Raw genomic sequence first — 21,465 nt, 5'->3', positions numbered from 1 at the left:
ACCTTCTTCATTCGTTTCCCACTTTAATTATTAATTTAATCATGATAGTTGCAAATGGTTAATTTTGTAATCATTTAATTAGGATAACTTATTTTTAAAATAGAATGATTGTAAACCAAACGTTATTAGGACCGGGCAAAAAACTCAAATCCGAATAACCGAACCGAATCCAATCCGAAAAAGTAGTACCGAACCGAATCCAATCCGAAAAAGTAGTACCGAACCCGAACCGAAATTGATTAAATATTCGAACGGGTTCAAAATTCTGGTATCCAGAGAACCGAAACCGAACTCGACCCGAACCGAAATATTTCGTGTACCCGAATGTATCCGAAATAAATTTATATATCTACATATATTAATTATATTTAGATTTAATGTATATTAAAAACATCCAAAATATATAAGATACTTTTAAGTTGTATAAAATACTTGAAAATATATACAAATAGCCAAAAGTAAATTTCTAAAATAGCCAAAATATATATTCAAAACACCAAAAATAGTTAAAATATCTACTGATTCTCTATCAAAATATTCAAACCAAACCAATTTATATGTTAAGTTTAGGTACTCTGACATATGTTATTCAAATTTATATGTAATATAATATTTTATTTACAGATTTTGAGAAATTTAAACTATATATTGAATTTTAAAATTTTAAAAATTATTTAAATGGGTTATCCGAACCCGAACCTGCAAAGATCCAAACCGAACCCGAACCGAAATTTAGAAATATCCAAATAAGACTGAAATTTTTAACCCCGAAAATCCGAAATCCGAATAAACCCGAACCGAACCCGAATGGGTACCCGAACGTACACCCTAAACGTTATAGTAGTAGTACCTTGTAAGTGTTGGGATGTGCTTATAATGGTTAACTACCAGAAAAAAAAATTACTCCTATTAGATGTTAGTAAATACTAAATAGTTAAGAGTTTATTTATGGCTTTTATTAACAGAATAAACTGTTGACAGCTAATTGATTTTAAAAGAATATTAAGTTGACTTTTCACATTAGTTCATCAAGATTTCACTTTTGTTTTTACATTTCGCTGGCAGCTAAGAGTTATGTGAAATGTATCATCATTTTTCTTACAAGGACAAAGACGTGAGCCATGTCATTTTCGGTCAGTGATTATAAAGATCGCAGCCTAGAATTGTCTCCGCACGTGGTGCCATTTTAGTTTCGGACTAATGTTTTGTTGTTTTCTATAAACAACCAGGGACATTGCCTCCGCGCTTGCACCGAGCTGTACACATATTTCTCGTTTCATTTCAATATTTGTTAGGGTTATTGTAGCTGTAAATTTTGCGTTTTGGGTTGATCATTGTTTTTTAAGTTTTTTATTGTTATAGGGTTAGAGTTGTGATGATGTACTGTGTATGCACTGTTCTCCACTCATGAAGGACTAAACTGTGTTAGTAATGTGATTGATATAGTTCGTGTTGTTGTTTGCTGTGTCACTGAGACTTATTGTTTGTTTGTCTTTTTAATTTGTTACTTGTACTCTTGAGATTACATAAATTATATTAAGTTTGTTGAGAGTAAATTTTGTTTCTGAATATTTTTTCTCCAGTTTAGTTGTGTGTATTAAGTAATAATTTTTTTATTCTTATTATGTTGGTTATATGTTTTTTTACTTTTAAACTTGTTATTTTTACCAAAGTTTTAAAACAAATATATGAAGACTTGTAGAAATAACTATAAAATGAGTGACAATTAGTATTTGGGTCTTAATGGGTTTTAAACGAATATATGTATTTTTCATAAGAAGACAATAGCGTTGGCATGTTGACATTGAGCATGTAAGCTATTTTTATAAGACAAGAGGAGTGAGCAGGTGGAGATGTTGTTGCCGCATTTGTATCTTTTGGGATTGTCTCTTGTATCTCCTGGTGTGACTGTGTTTGTTTCTCTTTTATTTGATGGGTAATATGTAAACAAAAATCATTGTTAGTTGTATTTATCAGAGTTTGTAACTTACTCTACTTTTTTGTTTAGGTAATTTCACTGATCTTAGTTGTCGTCTTCGTCTTTTTCGTAAGCATCTGTGAAAGTAAGTTTGTAAATTGTTAAATATTTGGCCGTGTAGTTTATATTTGTTTAGTTGGCTCAATATATGTGTCGTTGAGTTTTAGTTGAGTTGATTGGTTTGGTATATTTGTTTTGAAGTTTATTTGTAAGATTAGACAAAAAAAGAGGTGATCATTAATGCTTCGTCTTTTTTGGGATTCTAGTTTTTGGTGTTTTGATTGTTTGGGTTATTGTGGTTTCTTTTAATCAGTAAAATAAAGATTTGTGTAAAATTAGATTGATAAGTAAGAGAGATAAATAGACGACCACAAATCTTGGGTATGAAATATTTTTGATTATTGATGTTAGCACAATATAGACAGTAATATAAAGGAAATTATATGTTGATTGTTTCTTACGGATCAATGAGGAGACGGATAACGACTCGAGTTGTTTCTTTGGTAAGGCCAGAGCCCTGGACAGAACGGATTTGTCCAACCACATCTATGAGTTTAAATATCAGTTATGATATCAAAACATAATATAAACCCATATGCAATATGATAATATATCTGGGAGTTCTAGGTTTGTGTTCGCAATCACTTGGAGATTGTCGAACAGTCTAATCTTCACTGAAGATTGATCTCAGGAGCACCTGTGATGACTTCATCAATAATGGTTAGTGAGATGAAACGAATGAGGAATGGATGATCAGTTATCTTGTACATGCTTGAGCACCTAGAAACCTCAAAACAATCGACTTTCACAATGGAACCAGCTTTCAAAGATGGCATGTAATGATTAGCACGTCCGACGGAGTAAACCCATGAATCACAAAATTTGCAAATAATATTATTCAACAAAGAATCAGGAAATAAATTAAAACAATTATGTTAAATAAGTGTTATAGATCGAAGATTAACTTACCTTTTCATCAAAGAAGAGAACCGTGATTCCCACAAACTCCTTGTCTTTCTTGAAGTTCAGGGAATCCCAGAAGCGAGGAAGCCAGAGGCTATGCTCTGACTACTACGACCAAGACGGAGAGATTCGAAGGTTGAGTGACGGACGCCGGGACGCCGGGACGCCGGTTTGACGAATTGGAGAGGCAGAGAGAAACATTTTTTAGAAGTTGGTTAAATCTAAGAAGAATCAATGAGTTTTGTGGAAATGCAGATTGAGTTCATCAAAGATGAGAATCATATATATAGGAGTTATATAGGGGTTACAAATCAGGAACATTTATGATTAAGCAATTTAAGATGTGGACATGAAGAGTTCACCGGTAAAAAAATAGATTACGAACAGACACATGGCGCAACTCTGTAACTCAGACTTGTTTGAGACGGTGATGAAAAGAACTCAAACTCATGTTAAACGACAACAATTTACAATATGAGAAAACTATAATTATTGTAAACTTGATCTTTTTTCATATAACGTGATGAATCTCATTTAAAAATGAAACTCATAACGCACTCGTAGGCCTGACCCTCAGAAGAAGCCGAAGAGGCAAGAGCTTCCTACCTTCATAAATATATATTAGGTTCGACCATCAATGTACAAAGTATCATTTAGCTTAGTGGTATAAACGTTGGTGTTTATATCTCAATAACCCGGGTTCGAGCCATGGACTTGACATTTTTTTACACTTTTTAAAAGTGGAGTTCACAAAACGCTGACGTGGCGCGCTGAGAAGTTAGCAAAAACTTATCTATTATAATATAGATTTCTTTTTCGAAAGTAAAACAGTACACCCAAATTATAATTGTTTCGTGCAGTTCTGGTCCTGGATATGGTTCCACAGTGAAGCTTTTGAGCAATCAAAGAAGAATAATCAATCTTCTCTTCTGTTCAGACAAGGTCGTGCCTAGTATCATCATAAAGATAAATCATACACTTTCTTTTTTTGAGTTTTACCTCAATCAGTTGTTGATTATAGTTTCCGTTTACAGCAAAAACATCATTCATTAGCACTTTCCTTACAATCCAAATCCAACGGTTGAACAAACGCATTTGAAGAGATAAAGACTCAAAGATGATTGCTAAGTGACGGCCAAGCAGAGTAAGTCTGAGACAAAGAGATTAGCCAGCAAAGACCTTTCATCTCTAAATTTTATAGCTTCAATAGGACAGAAGATTATACAAAAATAGTGAGGTACCACCATCAACTTGGTATAACAAAAGTTCAACAAAAATGTAAAGGGACTTTTTGAATAACAGAATCATAGAAATTTGTATTTTTAAGAACTTTGGAAGTTTATCATAAAATGTAAAAGCATTTGACTGTTCTTTCTTATTGTGTGCTCTTGTGTTCATGTAATACATAATACTATCTTCATCTTGCCTGATTCCCTCTTTGAGTGGATGTGTGCTTATTATGCTTCACTGATCAAATTATCAGAGTTGCAAACAGTGTTTATTAACATGCTTCAGGTCTTCCAGCTCTCTCTTGTATCTTCTTGATTAGGGAATTTGATTAGGAGAGTGATCTTTTATCAACACAAGGCCTGATTGTGACAATGTCACTTACACCCGGCAAGCTCGGTATGCTTTGCAAACAGGTCTTAACTATTCTCATACATCAATTCAGTCGAAACACATGAGAGCTACAACAGTATTATTTGAAATCACATACCCCTACACCACTGAACATCCAATCAAAACTCCCATCAAGCCCACAATGTCAGAGAACATTGTCCCATGAATCTTTGTGGGATACAAAGTCTAAAGTTGGCATCTTTATTATCATCTGTAACTTACATAGGAAGAAGAACTATTCCAAATCCCATGAAATTTTTCAAAAACATTAGTCTCAAATCACCTGGAGATGCTACTGACAAGCCTAGCACCAATCTTATCAAGCTTCTTCACACAAGCAACAGCTTTCAAGTTCCCACCTCTCATAAACGCCTCCACCATCCTCTCACCGATCTCCTCCCCTTTCTCCGCCGCATCAACCACGGCCACAGCCGTCGGTCCAGCCCCACTGATCGTACATCCAAACGCCCCCGCTTCCAAAGCCGCCTTCTTCACAGCCTCCATCCCGGGAATCAACGGAGCCCTCGTCGGCTCCACGACTTTATCCGACGACAAAGCCTTCCCGAGCATCGCCGCGTCCCCTTCCAGCACCGCCGCGACCAAAGCCGCCGCCTGGCTACTGTTCCAGACGTGGTGAACCATGGGAATCTCGGTAGGCAACGCGGCTCTCATCTTCTTGGTCGGAGCCTCGAACTCGGGGCTCACCAGGACAAAGAAAAGCTCTTTATCCTCCGGGAACCTCAACGGCTTCAGATCAAGCGGCTCGTAGCTCCTAATCAGGACGAAACCGCCCATGATCGCCGGCGCGATGTTGTCGGCGTGATAACCGGAGACTTTCGCTTCCGACTCCAACCCGGCTAGAACCAACTCTCCCTTCCCTAGCTTCCGGCCGAAGATCTCGTTAACCGCCACCGCCGCCGCCGCGGCGCTCGCGGCGCTCGAGCCCAAACCGCTGCCTAAAGGGAGGCCCTTGTGCAAATCCAGCGACAGCCCGACCGATCTGATCCCCAGCATCTTCATCGTCGCGATGGCGGCGATGCCGGCGCAGTTCCGGAGAGGGTTCGTGCTGAGCTTGGTCGTGGTTCCGGTGATCTCGGAGATCAAAACCTCGCCGGCGCGGACGGAGGGGTCGACGCGGAGAGTCACGTGGTCGCCGAGGCCGTCGACGGCGCAGCCTAGGAAGTCGAAGCCGGGTCCTAAGTTAGCGACGGTGGCGGGGGCGAAAGTCTTGACGGAGGTGAAGACGGGCTCCGGTTCGACAGCGACGATGGTTTGTACGGAGGCTCTGCATCGAAAGAGGGAGACTTTGGTGGAAAGGGGCGGAGAGGGTTTGGATTTGGGGTGGAAGTAGGAGATGGGTTTGGAGGGAGATTGGAAGCAGAGAGTCGCCATTGATGAAACACAGGTAGGTCGGTGAGATCAAACGTAAGCTGAGATATAAGAGATGAACAAACGTGGCCACCTAACCTTATGTGTTCTGTTTTTTTTTTTTTAGCTGATTATTTTAAAGTGGAGTGTGAGATCAGATTCAGATACAGTATCTGACATTGAAATTAACGGCTTAACCATTTGAATCTCTCTGAACCGAACTGAACCGGACCGGAAAACTTGTCCACTTTTATGCCGACTTTAGATGATTCTCTGTTGGCAACCTACTCTGTCCAATATTTGAAGAAACCAAGCTCCAAGAGGACCAAGACATGATCACCAGGAGACACAATGATGAATGGTTAAAGACACTGAGAAAGCTCTTAAATGATCCTCTACAGTATTTCTTCTTGTTTGTTTTTCTGAATCTTTTAAGCTTTCTTTTCTTAACAGCTACTTAACCATTAGAGTGCGACTTTGGGAAGGGGGGGACAAGGATCATGCATACATGATTAATGCTTCTTGGATAACATATGTTTTGTGCCCTCCCATGAGAACTTAATTCTGTTTATGGTTAATGACCAACAGCAACAAAACTTGTTGAAATTCAATTCAACTAACTCAAGAGTAATAAAAATCATGATCATTGGAGTGAAGCTCAGAACTAAATATCGACATTTTCCATTCACACCTGACCAGGGAAACAATGTTTAACCACAAACCTCTAGACCGAACTAGAAAAGATACCACTTTTGTCTTACAACTTCCGAGTAGTTTTGGAGTTGAGTTTATGCATTGAATGATTAGTAAATGTATAATCTTATTATAGGTTTATAATTTAATTTACAAATATTTTTATTTTTCTTATTATAGGTTTAGCATCGACCATCCAGGTTTCACAGCGTCAACCTTATTAAGGAGCAAACAGAATTTTTCTCTGTTTTTTTGGTGAAAAATAAATAATTTCAACGCGAATGTGTGGTGCTATAGTGTGGATGCAACGCCTAACGACACACTCAGTATCAAAAAACCAAAAACTATATCGGAACAACAAAACTTGTGTATCACAAAACTTCCAATACCGGCAGTGTTTTTACTTCATGAGCTGGGGCTACTCTTCTGATATCAGCATTTGCCCTCCTCTTGAGGAATGGTAAATGTCCACCCTGGAAAATCAGAATCCTCAAACAGAGATGTTGGAACTGCTTTGTAGAAGGCTAATGGAACTTGTTTCACCCTTCTTCGAATCTGCCAATTTTTATAAACATCTCCCCACAGTTAGTTTGTCTATACATGGAGACCAAAAGTCTTTAAGTGATGGCTCTAATTACCTCATCCCCGAAGATGGTGGCATATGAACCAGAGCTGAAATCTTCTATTTTCATTTCAGTGGTTTTCGCTCTGATTGTCAGATCAGTTTCCAGCGATGAAACAAACCTAAACAGGAAAAGAAAAGAGAGATATCATCAAACTTTTAACTTTTTTTTTTGTGTGTATGGTATCGTTTATTGAGTAAAATATATACCTTGAAACAGGTGGGCAGTAATGGTGGCGCAATGTGTCAATCTCCCAAAGGGAACTTCCTGTTAACAAATAATGAAAAAAAACCGTCACTTCTCTAAGGAAATGGCCTCACAGGAAGCAAAACACAACCTCGCAATCAGAACTTTCATTTTGTGAGGTGAATCTAGAGAACATAGCATTTTAATCAAAGCTAATATATCTCGTTATGCTAGAGTGCCACCATTACAAATTCTACATAGGGGTGAAAAATACATATAAAAAACAGGGAGTGTCAAATACTTACTCATGGCACCAGTTTTCTTGAGATCAGTTTCCTGGTTGTTGAAATAGTCCATACCAAGCTTTTTGTTAGTCTTTGGTCTGCTGCTCTCATTGTCTTCCTCAGCCTCTGAATTGGCTTCACTGGCGTTGTCAACGGGTTCCTGCAACAAGAGCGACCACATTTGTAAATCCATGCTTTCTATAAGTTCTTTTGTTTAGTCGTGAGGGACAATCATATTAGAAGTAAGTCACTTTCCCATCTTGTAACATGCTTTCTTTTTTTTTTGCAATACTTTCATACCTGATGAACGAGATGGTTGATTGTAGGATGTCTACGCAACAGGTTGTAGATCAAAGCCGTTATGACAAGCGATCCCGAGGGAGGAACAGAGAGTGACAATCTGCTAAGTTTCTTTGCGAATGAAGCTGCCAGATATGCTGGAAGCAGTGATGACCTAAGGCAAGCGTCAAGAAGCTGCAGAAAGCGTTTCAGATATTAGAGAGAAGGATAACGGATTATAAATCAGTAAACTCAAATCCAGCAATACCTGAAGAAATCTTGCTCGGTGCTTGGCCACAAAGACCGAAGGAACCAGCAACGCGTAGAGCTTTTCGTAAAAGTTGGGATATTCTAGACCATGCTCGGTCATGAGGATGAAGAGGCTGCTTAGAGCCATCACACTGACAACTCCTCCGATATCATATGATTTTGTTAGGAAGTCGCTGTATTATGAAACATATATATAAGCGATTATCAAAAGGAAACAATATACAGAACAGCAAAAGCTTTGGTATATAAGCCCAACCATAACATTGCAGGATTAGACAGATGGGGAATGACAGTCTGGTGAATACTAGCAAGAACCTGATCGTCAAAAGATAGCATATTAGTAAGTTTATTCCAGAAAAAGGTTAGTTGTGAGAGTAAAGAAGCTAACCTCCTTGTAAACGTCAAGGGGAAGAGGCAGTCTGAGAAAAGAGATCCATGCTTTAGTGAACTTGAGCTTCATCCTCTTGGCAATTGTAGTGGGAGAAAGTAGCTACAGTTTTGACAGAACAATATTAAGAAGCCAAAAGGATTCAGTATGTTTTAGCAAAACTTGCAAATGAATGAAAACTCACATTGCTGTCTTGATCCTTGCTCTTTTTCTTTTTACCTTTCGGTTTCTTACTACTACTTTCATCTGATAATACCCATAATCCTTATTAGCAAATCTAATTGAAACAAATAGTTAAAGGGGAAATAGTCACCTGAACCACTCCACATCTCAAGGTCAGACTTTTCAGCTTGTTTGTGAGGTGGTGGAGTTCGAGATAAAACTTGATAGATCTTGCGAATAGAGAGTTCCAGGCTACAAAAATAAAAATTATTCCAAGATCATCAACAACAGAAAAAGAGCATAAAAAGTTACATTAAAACAGTCTGGAAGAAACTGATACTAACCTGTCTTTCAATTCATTCTCAGTCTCACTATTTTCCATCACTGTTTTGTCAGGAAGGGAAGAAGAAATAAGCGCACCAGAAACAGCTGAGGCTTCCAGAGTTTTCACAAACTTTTCCATGCTGATGTATGTAAAATAGCTGTAGCATAAAACCATATTCAGAGTCAATTCCCAAATGAGCAAACCAGAAGAAAGGAGACATGTTAACCAAAGGGTGGGTTATCAACAACATACCGGACATCGATGTACTTGAAGTACTTTGAGTTAAGTATATCCAAGAACATATCAACATCAACCGCAGAATGAATCTACAAAGAACAATACTAAAAGTGAGAAAAGAAGAGACTTTTCACATTTATGTTTGAAAGGAAACTTACAATAGCATTAAGTATCCTATGGTAGATTGAAGAGTGGAATCTTCCAGCATTCAGAAGCTTTACAAACTCCATTAACGTGCCCAAAACAATATCCTAAAAAATAAACGTTAAGGACACATGAAACGACGACGTTTCACAGCAATACTAGAAGAAGAGAGTTTACCCTTAGAGCATCTTCTGACTGTTGAGAGACGAGAACATCGAGCAGAACCTTGACGAACTCGTCGAACTTCGATCTCAGCCAAGCTCTGAAGATGACTTCAGGGTCACCATCGACTTCATCCGTCTCCGTCTTTGCCGAATCGTCGTCGTCTTCTTCATCGGAACGAGGGCGTTTCGTTGAAGAAGCAGGCGAAGAAGAAGAGGACGAGGGAAGCTGAGGGAGAAGAGGAGTGAAGAAGGACTGGAGGGAGAGGAGGGATTCCACCACGAACTGAGGCGGAGACTCCGGCGAGATGAAGGAGAGGAGGAGAGGGAGGTTGTTGATGTGAGCTCGGGATGAGAGTAGGTCAGAGCCTAGTGACTTGAGCTCTTTCAAGGTGTAGTTTTCTTTCTTCTTCTGCTTCTTCGAGAGGATTGACGCCATTGTTGAGCTCTCTCTCTCTCTCTCTCTCTCTCTCTCTAGGTCGTGGCGGAGACAAGCGACGGAAGAAAGGGTTTAGGAGCGAGAGGTACAAGGTAAAACCTAACGATGTGATTGCGAGAACACGACGTCGTATCTTGGTTCTTAATAAACAACAAATTATATATGGGGCACCAAAAAGTTTAAATATAAACATTTGACCCCAATATTTACTTTATTTACATTTTCGGCTTAAGTATGAATCTCTCATGTGTGAGCTTTTCAGATACCTGGTCGGACACAGATCGTGTTTTTTGGTTTTTTGGGTTTTTGAGTTTTCAATTAGGCTTTGCACATTCAATTTTTTTTTGTAAAATTTGATTCATTTTGGTTGTTTCTGATTTTGATCATTTAACAATGTTTTTTTTTTGTCATTAACAATGCAGATTCATATACTAGGATCCATGTGAAGAGCAAAAGACGGTTGCTACTATCCGCCTTTGAATTTTGCATCCTTGGTATATAGATAATCTCTGATCGGGTGAAGTTCTCTTTCAGGATCTTGATATCTTCTAAATAATTTTCAAAATCTGGTCATTCATCTGATTCTGAAATCATCTTCACCAATTGAGAACAATCTGTTGCAAACGTAACCTGAATTGACGTAAATTCCTCATGCATTTCATTGTCCAGAGTAGCGTTTCCATCTCCGCATGAAGTAGCGTGAGACTAGCCCTAACATTCCTCACCCCCAACAATTCATCAAAACCTTCCAAAATATTGAGTCAGCCTTGTCCTGAAAAACTAACACCTTCTTTTCACGAGTCATCTGTAAAACACCATCTTTTTGGAATCGATGACAATATCGTATCCATTATTGGTGGTACTGTCCTTTGGTCATTCAATACTTGTACTTCAGCCTACAGTGTTGTTGATTATGTTTCTGCCAATATAACAATGTTAGAAATCAGTTTATATCTGATAAATTTTTTGTTCCAATTTGATTTTAGTTAGGTTTTAATTTTTCTGATAATTTTGAATAATTTAAATAATATCAAAAATTTCAGTTTTTTTTCTGATCAAGGATAATTCAGATAAATTTAAATATCTCGGATAAAAATTTAGATTTCAAGTTTTTGGGTGATTCAAATAATTTGAAATAATTCAGATAAAAGATATTTCGATATTTAGAAACTCAACAACCGTACCATTAGAGAATAAGACGAGAAGATAAGAAAGAGGCATGGGAACCCCGAAACATATCCGATCTTTCACAGATCAGACACACAGAACGAAAACCAACACTTTCGATCCTACGTGCGTCCATCACAACATCACTTCCGCTAACACCTAACGACCAAAAAAACAATCTAACCCACTATCTAACCACAAATAAAGCATCAGACAAACAAAAAAATAAACGAAAGGAGTTTTTCTCACGACGCCGGTAAAAACCAAACACCTGAGATGCAAGCGAAAAACACGAAGCGGCGGTCTCAGAGCAAACATTCTTATAATTTTTTTTAATCATCTTAAAATATTTTGAAAAATCATGTCTCTTTATTAACTTTCTTATGTATTTATTATTATACATAGCCGTTTTCAACATTGTTGTCTTCACACATTGTAATAGTATTAATTCTGAATATTCAACATGACTATATTGCACATATTATAAAAGATCAAATTAAGAGGTTGATTGTTTGTAGTTTCTAAAATGGTTTTTGGCTTTTGTTTTTGAAAAACCACTTTAATTGCCAATCAAGATTTTGTTAAAAGTGATTCCCTAAAAGTTAGGGAAACTAGTTTTTCAAATAACTACCTAATTATACACAAAAACCAAAATCTCTATTTTCTTAGCTTTTGGACTACGTTGTTTTTTATCTATCATTTTACTTATGTTTTAAAAAGATAGTTAAAAAATAAAAATATGATTTAAAATTATTATTTTAATTATAAAATAAAGTATATATAACTTATGTTTAAACATAGAATTAAATTTTGTGTTATTTGCTGTTTTTTCAAATAAGCTTATTTATATTTTGGTAATGATATTATATTTTTTTATTTCCATAGTAAATATTTTACTATTGATAATATTTTTATTTTATTATTTTATAAGCAAAATCCAGAAACTAAAAACCAAAATCTAAAATTACCATTCATGTTTTTCAAAAACTAAAATCTACTGCAAAATCAAAAACCAAAAACCAAAATCTAAAATCCAAAAACCAAAAACTAAAAACCAAAAACCAAAATCTAAAATCTAGAAACCAAACAAACAATCATCACCTAAGTTTTATGAACATGATTATTAATTCTTGATCACAATTCTATAAATACGTGATATTCTTATAAGATTTTAAGAAAAAAACAAGTTAAGAAAAAAACAAATTAAGAAATATAAAAATATGAAAAACATAAAAACTATTTAAAATTATAGAAATTACAAATTCAAGCTTGAACCATCATTTTCAATCTTCAAATACATGAAAGAATATAACAATAAAACTCCAAAACCAAATATATAGCAGTAATCTATATGATTTTTGAACTAATATATATAGTAGTAGCCTAGTATATATTTTATGATGTTTACAATCATTTTCCTATTTTGAGTTCTAACTTAGCAAAATGGTCGAGCTTGTAACTAGACCATCTCCAATGTATTCCTCTATTTTTTCCTCTATAATAGAGGTGGGTTTCTCTCCAATGTATTTCTCTATTTTTTTCTCTATAAAGGAATATTCTTAAAAGATTTTTTTTTATTTTATAAATAACACATTTAACTTATAAATGTTGCAAATTAACCCATTTATTATAACTTTTAATTTTTTTTCCATAAAATTGTAATATTATTTAAATTAAACATTTTATTACAAATGACCTTAGAAAATAATAATAAAACAAAATAGACATTATCTAAACATCTTATTACTATATTTTTTTCATAAATGGTCAATTAATGCATTCTGAAGTGAGAAATGAGCTTCTTTATCTTTGATTTTTCTGAATCAACTTAGAAACTCTTGGAACCGATTATCTTCATCATCTAGTATTTGGACTTCTGGTGGTGGAGCTTCTCTTCCAATACACTAGAAGAAGGAAATAAACAATTCTTAGAGAACCTAAAAAAGTAAAGTGAACAAAGACAAACATCAGTTGGAGATTGAAAGATAAAATTTTGCTTTAAAACAGATGAAGGAAAAAAAAATTATTTTGTGACGTAAATTCCATAGAAGATCCAAATGTCCGTGAACATTTCCAAGTCAAGAAAACACATATTTTACAAAAGCGCAGTCACTAGCAACAAAATCAGCAAACTCCTCCTCCACCCACGTCGTTTGGACAATATTTTAACAATTTTTGTGGATCCGGAAGTAATTTACCGGAGTATTAAGTTGTTTCAACATGTTGTATTGATTAATATTTAAGTATTAAGTTGTTTCAATATTTAAGTTTAATTTTAATATGTTATCAATATGTAAAATTATGTTAAAATTTTAATAATTAAATTTTAATTAATAGTTTTAATTATCAATATAAAATTTTAGATATCATTCATTAAATAAAAAATCTGACTTTAAAATAAAATAATTAGTATGTAAATATAAAATAATTAGATATCTTTTTATTTATTTTATTTATAATTATAAAAATTAAAAATTAGTATGTAAACAAAAATTTGTACATTTATATGTAAAAAATGTATTTCTTCATAAACATGTATTTTTGTTATAATCACAAAAGTTAAAAGACTATTTTGTAAATAAAAAAGTACATCTCTATTATAGAGGAATGCTATTTTTTCCCTTAAATATAGAAAAAAAAATAGCAATCTCTATTATAGAGGAAGAAATAGAAGTGGATTGGAGTAGATTTTTTTTTATTATAGAATATAGAGGCAAATATAAACGTGGGTCGAAGATGCTCTAATTCAAACAGATGGTGACATTGGTGAAAAGTAAATAAAGTTTGAAATGAAGGAAACGCGTTAGGGTAATTTGGTGGGGGAATTGATTGATTTCTACCTAAAAGTGGCCATGGAGACATTTATTTTGTCTTTTGAGTTGACTTGACCTTAAACTAAACATTCTCTCACCGCTTTCTTCCTCAAAAACTTGCACCACAACAATTCTTAAGACTCAGTCTTCTCTTCCCTCTCTCTCAATGGCATGGTAGCACCGTAACCATTTGTTTGTGCTTCTCTTCTGCTCCGTACAATAAATAATGAGAAAATGACTAGCACTAAAAAAGTTTTCCTAGTAAATATAGCTTCTAAAAATAAAAATGACCAAAATAACTTTTAATGTTTTATCAAAAGAGATAAATATACACTTATATTCCAATAGTAAATTAATTTAAACATTAAGGTTTAGAGTTAAGGGGTGGGGTTTAGAATTTAGAATTTAGGGTTGAGGGTTAGGGTTTAGAGTTTAGAGTTTAGGATTTAAGGTTTAGGGTTTAAAGTTTAAAGGTGGGATTTAGGGTTTAGGGTTTAGAGTTAAGGGATGGGGTTTAGGATTTAAGGTTTAGGGTTTAGGATTTAGGGTTTAGGGTTTAGAGTTGGGGAGTGGAGTTTTGGGATAAGATTTTAAATTTTGAAAAATAAAAAAAAATTAAATTTTTCAAAAAACAAAATGCTATTTTGGTCAATTTAGTTTCCGAGGACTATTTTGTTACATAAACTTAGAAATGTGTTATTTTGGAGATTTGCCGTTAAATAATTTAGTCAGAGAAGTTAGAAGAGAAAAAAGAAAAGTTATCTTTTAATTCTTTTTTTTGTCAAGTCATTCACACCCAATTTCAAACGGTCTTGCCCAATTCCTATCCTTGCTTGCTCTGTCTTTTCTTGTAAAGCACTCTGTTTTACATTCACACGCCATTTTTTTCCTTCTCATTGACTTTCTGTAAAGTGTATGATTGTATATACATAAACTTGAAAAATAGGTTGAAAAGTGTGTTTGGCTTTTAATTTTGTTTGTCGGTATGGGGCTTTGCTGGTCTTCTTCTCCATCTAGATCTCCTTCAACAACAACAACAACAACAACAACAACACCTGCCTCTACTGGTAATATCAGTTCAGGTTCGTCCTCTCACTTTCTCTGCCTATCTTTGGAGTTACTCCTGTCTTACATCCCTTGTATGGAACCTTTTGTCAAACGATGGAACATTTTGTTAATTTGATTTAAACTCTTCTTTTCTTGTTTTCTCATATGGGTTTTACAGATTTTTGCCTCCTTTTATTACCAAAATTGCGTTCTCTTGTTGTTGTTGAATTTGGGCTTGACTCTGTTTTGGAATGGTTCTAAATAATTGCAACAGGTCCGTTTAAGTCAACGACTACGGGAACATCAAGAAGTACCATATCTAACTTTAGTGGGTTCTCTGCTGCAAGTGGAGAAGATGCTTACCCTGAAGGTCAGATACTTCCCAATCCGAACTTGAGGATATTCAGCCTCGCAGAGCTTAGAGCTTCAACGAGGAACTTCAAGTCTGAGAATGTTCTCGGAGAGGGAGGGTTTGGGAAAGTCTTCAAAGGCTGGCTTGAAGAGAAAGGCCCCGGGAGTCACAGCAGCACTGGTACCGTGATTGCCGTCAAGAAACTCAACTCTGAAAGCTTCCAAGGATTTGAGGAATGGCAAGTGAGTAGAGTTCAATTGTAACAATGATATGCAATAAGTAGTTTTGTTTGTTTACTTGATAGATTTTTTTATTTTTTTTAAATACGAGGAGGTAACCACGACATAACATGTAATATTAGTTTCGTCCCAGCGGTCACTCATACAATAGATTGTGTCTTTGTTTCTGTGTAGTGTGAGGTGAATTTTCTTGGGAGGATTTCTCATCCGAACCTCGTGAAGCTGTTGGGGTATTGCTTGGAAGGCGACGACTTGCTTCTAGTGTATGAGTATATGCAGAAAGGAAGCTTAGAGAATCATCTCTTCAGAAGTAATAACCCATCTTTTTTTTTTTCTTACTCATATTTTAACATGATCTGTAATTGCTTTATCATCTGCTTCTGTTTCTTCCAGAGGGTTCTGTTGTTCAGCCGCTCTCATGGGAGATAAGGCTTAAGATCGCAATAGGAGCAGCTAAAGGCTTAGCGTTTCTACACGCTTCAGAGAAGCAAGTAATCTATAGAGACTTCAAAGCTTCAAACATTCTACTTGATGCTGTAAGTAAAGAAATATGGATTTTGATAATAAAAGTGTGGAGTGAGTTCAACGTGTTTGATCATGTTGCAGTCATATAACGCCAAGCTGTCAGATTTTGGATTGGCCAAGTTAGGTCCTTCGGCGAGTCAATCTCACATCACAACACGAGTAATGGGTACACAAGGTTATGCAGCTCCAGAGTATGTTGCTACAGGTACCAGTTTCTAATTGATATATTTTTTTTTTTGGTTTTGGTGGACAAACTTTGAACATGTTGGTTGGTTATGGACCAGGTCATTTGTATGTAAAGAGCGATAACTACGGGTTTGGTGTCGTTTTAGCTGAGATCTTGACTGGTTTACGTGCGGTTGATCCTCTCCGTCCTACGGGACAACAGAATCTAACTGACTGGATCAAGCCTCATCTGTCTGAAAGAAGAAAGCTGAGGAGAATAATGGACCCTCGTCTAGAAGGAAAGTACCCTTTCAAATCTGCTTTCCGAGTGGCTCAACTGGCTCTGAAATGCCTTGAACCGGAACAAAAGAACCGTCCATCGATGAAAGAAGTGGTGGAATCGCTCGAACTCGTAGTAGCTGCCAATGAGAAACCGTTGGAACGAAGGACCGCTAGAGATTCCCCAAGTGTAGGTCACCAACAAAGCCATTACCGCAGAGAACATCTGACTTCTTTTCAACCGAGGCAAACCGTGGCTCGAGCTCACTAGTGTTGTTTTGAACTCGCGAGATTCTTTTTTTTCCTCTCTCTCTGGTTTTGTATTGGGTTAAAAGATGATTACAAAAACCATTTGCGCGTGTAATACTACATGTAACCAAAAGACAAGACAAAGCATATGTTGTAAGTAGTAAATGTGTTGTGTTTGTTGTGTATTTGTATAATTGCTCAAAACCAAAAGACAAAAACAAAACGTACCGTTGTACACTACCAAAGGTATGAAAAGACATTATTAGATTGTAACTGATTAAAAATGTATCATGGCCCTTAAATCTATGGTTGAGGATCACAACAAACCTTCATTGCAAAATTACTCAAGAACCATCCGACTCGACCCGACCAATTGAACATATCCGACACACCAGTTCTGAAGCCCAAGTCTTTCGGTTCTCATTAGAATTTAAAAATGTTCAATTTAATAAAACCGAACCAATCAAAATCAAACTTAAACTGTATATTAATTTTTGGAAATATAGTATATAAGTAGAGTTCATATATAAATTGATTAAACCAAATAAACTAGAAATACTGATTAACTAAAAATATTGTAATATTTGATTTTATAGTATAGTTATGTATAAATATATAATGCAACTGATGATATATATAAATGATTTATCGACATGATATAACAATTAAACTTTAATTTAAATAATTTGTTATTTTGCTTTAAATCAAAATTGTTTTGACTTTTACAGTTTTGTCAAATTGAAATATAATTATTTCTGTAAAAATATTTTTATAAAAATATTATTTATTAATAATATTATTTTAGCTTATATTTTAAAAGTATCACAATTTTTTTTTTATAATTTTAGTAGTTAAATAAAATAGGAAATCATTCTATTAAAAACAAGAATACTAAAGTTATTTTTTATGCTTTAGTAAATCCGATATCTGATTATATAAATTAAAATTCATAAATGTTATAAATTTAAATATATATCATTAACATAAAATTTTTATAAAACTAAACCAAAACTGGAACCGAAATCGGAATCGAAGTACCATGAACCGTTCAGAGCGACAATAAGTCATTGTCTACAATTCTCTCGTCTCTCTCATTTGTTATTCGACCTTTAGAAAAGAAAAAAAACATATCCCTTTCCTCAAGAAATCTACCATAAGCCAACTTTAACAACTTTCTCATCTCCTCGTCTTCGTTGAATCCCTTTTTTTTTAATCCTAGGGTTTAGGCCTCTCGATCGATTTCGCGGAGGATCCAAAAGCTAAGAATGGGTGGAGAAGGAGATTCGAATAAGCCGCTGACTGCTGGTGATGTTGGCGAAGGAGAAGGAGGAGCTCTGGTGGCCGTCAACGTCAGATGCTCGAACGGATCCAAATTCAGCGTGAGCACGAGCCTCGATTCGACGGTGGAAGCCTTCAAAGAGCTGGTGGCGCAGAACAGCGACGTCCCAGCGAATCAGCAGCGGTTGATTTACAAAGGTCGCATCCTCAAGGACGATCAGACTCTTCTCAGCTACGGTGGGGCCTCTCTTTCATCTTCTTCTTCCTGATTCGTCGTCGTTTTGTAGATTTGGATTGCTCTGTGGATTAAATTGATTTGAAATCGTATGTGTATAGGTTTGCAGGGTGATCACACGGTTCATATGGTCCGTGGCTTTGCGCCATCTTCAGCACCACCACCACCGCCTCCTTCTGCTACTGTTACTCAAGATAATACGTCGAATCTTGGAGAATCTTTGTTCCCTGGGCTTGGATTCAACCCTTTGGGCGGTGGGAGCTTATTCGGAGCACCACCGGATCTTGAGCAGGCTCAGCAGCAGCTAGCTCAAAACCCTAACATGGTTAGAGACATGATGAACTCCCCAGCCATCCAGAATCTTATGAACAACCCCGAGTTCATGAGGAGTATTATCATGAGCAACCCTCAGATGCGTGACCTTGTTGACCGCAACCCTGAGCTTGGCCACGTGCTTAACGACCCGAGCATCCTCAGGCAGACTTTGGAAGCTGCGAGGAACCCGGAGCTGATGCGTGAGATGATGCGGAATACCGATAGGGCAATGAGTAATATTGAGTCTATGCCTGAGGGGTTTAACCATCTGAGGCGTATGTATGAGAATGTTCAGGAGCCGCTCATGAATGCTACTACTATGTCCGGGAACGCTGGGAGCAATGCGGCTTCTAATCCTTTTGCTGCTCTCCTTGGGAACCAGGGGGTTACTACTACTACTACTACTACACAAGGTAGCGATGGTTCTACTAATGCTGAAACGGGGACAGGAAATGGTATTCCGAATGCAAACCCACTTCCTAATCCTTGGGGTGCTACGGCTGGTAAGAAACTGCATTCTCATTGCCCCGTGTGATTACTCGTCTTTTGATAACAGTAAGAGTGACTTGGTTATAAGAAATGGACGTTTATGTTTACCACAGTGGTTCATGAGCAATATTGTGTATAATAAACAGCTGAGTTAGTTCGTATAGTTCTCACTATTTGTTGTTATGAGTAAGTTTCTTGGGCTGTATCTAAACACTTTGAACATATTGTGGGATACTGTACAGGCCAGACAAATGCCCCAGGAAGGCCAAATTCTGGTGGGGATGCGAGAAGCCCTGGACTTGGTGGTCTAGGTGGTTTAGGAGGACTTGGTGGACTTGGGGGCCTTGGTATGCATGGAGCGGATTCACCTCTTGGTGCCATTCCAGATGCTTCTCAGTTGAACCAGATGTTGCAAAATCCAGCCATGTCCCAGATGATGCAAAGCATGCTTTCCAATCCACAATACGTGAACCAGGTAACACCTAGGCTAACCTATGCTTAAGACGATGTTGGTATTGTGAACATGTCTTCAATGTTTCCTTCCCCTTGGTTCCAGCTTATCAATCTCAACCCACAGCTCCGAAGTATGCTTGATTCGCATCCTCAATTGAGGGAAATGATGCAGAACCCAGATCTCCTCCGTCAATTTAGCTCCCCGGAGATGATGCAGGTCAGTTGGGCCTCCAATGTTTTCGTTATGCATGTGAATTTTGAACATGTGGTCTCTCTCCAAAGAAACATCTCTCTGTATCTCTAAGCTATAACCAAATGCGAAGTTTCTTTAACCTAATGCCATGGATTGTATCTTTTTGTTCTTTAGCAAATGATGTCTCTACAGCAATTACTTTCCTCCCAGAATAGAAATACGACCAGCCAGTAAGTGTGGATATCCTTTATATATCTTACTTGTATTTTTGTGCTATGTTGTGTTTAGACAATGGTATAACTAGCTAAACGAATAATTATATTGGTGGTGAATGATCTTCATCTTAAGCAATATATGGATTCAATCATGATGAGTAACGCAGCAACTCTTGTATCGGATCGTAGATAACTTTTATTAAGGGCTGTGAAGCATTTTAATTGTTAAGCTAGCAGGGTGTTGATATCTCTCCTTTTCTATTCATTTCCATCAATCCCTATTCATGTTCCTAATCTAATCCATCTTCTCTGTAGGGAACCAGGGCAAACTGGTGCTGCCGCCGCAGGTACTCGTAAAATTATTATTATTTTTTTCAACACTCGTAAAATTATTATATGTATCTGAATTACATTAAAGGTTTTAGTTGCTTTTCTTATAGTCGCCTTTTTGTACTCTTTGCTTCCTTATATATATATATAATTCACATGTAACTTATTGAGTAAATCATTACGATCGCAATGTTTATAGGAGCAGGAAATAACGGAGGGATGGATTTATTGATGAATCTGTTTGGCAGTCTTGGTGCTGGTGGCCTTAGTGGCACAAACCAACCCAGTGGTTAGATTTTTATACCCTCTTCTTATTCTTGTGCATTTTACGAGATGGTTCCACTGAAACAAGTTTCTTTTTTGATTCCAGTTCCTCCTGAGGAACGTTTTGCGACTCAATTGCAGCAGCTACAAGAAATGGGATTCTATGACAGAGCAGAGAACATAAGGGCTTTGCTTGCAACCAATGGAAACGTTAACGCTGCTGTAGAACGGCTCTTGGGAAGTATTGGCCAGTAGCAGCAGCAGGTTCGTGTACTGATGATTCATCATCTTTGAATATTATGTTTCAGTAATGATGATATTTTTGGAATACTTATAATTTTATACTTTATGATAGGATACCTGAAACTTGTGGATAGAAAAGCCGCATCGATACGGTATTGGTGGTCATCTTCTTTCTCTTCATCCATCATCTCCCCCCCCAAAACCTTTTTTAATATATTTTGGGTCTTCGTCGTTTTATCTTTCAGATTTTTATTTGAGTTGTTGCAACGAATACCTCTCTGTAAGAGCTGGTTTGGGAGCTTGGAATGGCTACATTTACGTTACCCTATAGATTTTCGTTGTGATGTGTTCATCTTTAAGAGATTCCAAAGAGGCTTTGATGCAGCATAGGATTAATATCGAGGATAATCACTTAACCGAACCGAATCGTGCAACAAAAAGACTAGTTTTTTTCGGCTTGATTCCTTCCAGTCAACCGTACCCGGTTCAAAGTT

At 36.5% G+C, this 21,465-nt stretch overlaps 4 protein-coding genes across 5 annotated transcripts; 2 read left to right on the top strand and 2 right to left on the bottom strand.

Moving 5' to 3' along the window:
- Window positions 1–4,570: 4,570 nt before the first annotated feature.
- Window positions 4,571–6,122, bottom strand: LOC106400805 (homoserine kinase-like). The gene has a single exon (XM_013841203.3). The coding sequence runs from the start codon at window positions 5,951–5,953 to the stop codon at window positions 4,841–4,843; it is 1,113 nt and encodes a 370-aa protein (XP_013696657.1). The 5' UTR covers window positions 5,954–6,122; the 3' UTR covers window positions 4,571–4,840.
- A 720-nt stretch (window positions 6,123–6,842) lies between these two features.
- On the bottom strand, window positions 6,843–10,238 carry LOC106400804 (protein NUCLEOLAR COMPLEX ASSOCIATED 4). The gene is made up of 14 exons (XM_013841202.3): window positions 9,698–10,238; window positions 9,535–9,627; window positions 9,392–9,465; window positions 9,159–9,296; window positions 8,966–9,066; window positions 8,837–8,898; window positions 8,653–8,754; window positions 8,521–8,579; window positions 8,263–8,437; window positions 8,016–8,189; window positions 7,737–7,875; window positions 7,455–7,512; window positions 7,261–7,366; window positions 6,843–7,177 (listed from the first exon to the last, which is right to left on the bottom strand). Exons 1-14 carry the CDS (start codon window positions 10,118–10,120, stop codon window positions 7,055–7,057), a joined length of 1,827 nt encoding a protein of 608 aa, XP_013696656.1. The 5' UTR covers window positions 10,121–10,238; the 3' UTR covers window positions 6,843–7,054.
- A 4,578-nt stretch (window positions 10,239–14,816) lies between these two features.
- LOC106347056 (probable serine/threonine-protein kinase PIX13) lies at window positions 14,817–17,141 on the top strand. The gene is made up of 6 exons (XM_048768873.1): window positions 14,817–15,182; window positions 15,422–15,741; window positions 15,913–16,048; window positions 16,132–16,274; window positions 16,345–16,468; window positions 16,548–17,141. Exons 1-6 carry the CDS (start codon window positions 15,086–15,088, stop codon window positions 16,976–16,978), a joined length of 1,251 nt encoding a protein of 416 aa, XP_048624830.1. The 5' UTR covers window positions 14,817–15,085; the 3' UTR covers window positions 16,979–17,141.
- Window positions 17,142–17,986: 845 nt separating this feature from the next.
- Window positions 17,987–21,323, top strand: LOC106347055 (ubiquitin domain-containing protein DSK2b). Of its 2 annotated transcripts, XM_013786548.3 has the most exons (10): window positions 17,987–18,471; window positions 18,571–19,287; window positions 19,516–19,748; window positions 19,830–19,943; window positions 20,094–20,149; window positions 20,450–20,481; window positions 20,664–20,753; window positions 20,835–20,992; window positions 21,084–21,123; window positions 21,217–21,323. In XM_013786548.3, exons 1-8 carry the CDS (start codon window positions 18,222–18,224, stop codon window positions 20,981–20,983), a joined length of 1,641 nt encoding a protein of 546 aa, XP_013642002.2. In that variant the 5' UTR covers window positions 17,987–18,221; the 3' UTR covers window positions 20,984–20,992; window positions 21,084–21,123; window positions 21,217–21,323. The 2 variants fall into 2 exon arrangements, with proteins under 2 accessions (XP_013642002.2, XP_013642001.2); XM_013786547.3 differs by having other exon boundaries at window positions 21,084–21,323.
- The last annotated feature ends 142 nt before the right edge of the window (window positions 21,324–21,465 follow it).

Source organism: Brassica napus, chromosome C9, assembly GCF_020379485.1.
Source record: "Brassica napus cultivar Da-Ae chromosome C9, Da-Ae, whole genome shotgun sequence".
NCBI lineage: Eukaryota > Viridiplantae > Streptophyta > Magnoliopsida > Brassicales > Brassicaceae > Brassica > Brassica napus.
Note: the sequence above shows the minus strand (reverse complement) of the source record. Positions and strands in the feature narration are given on the sequence as shown.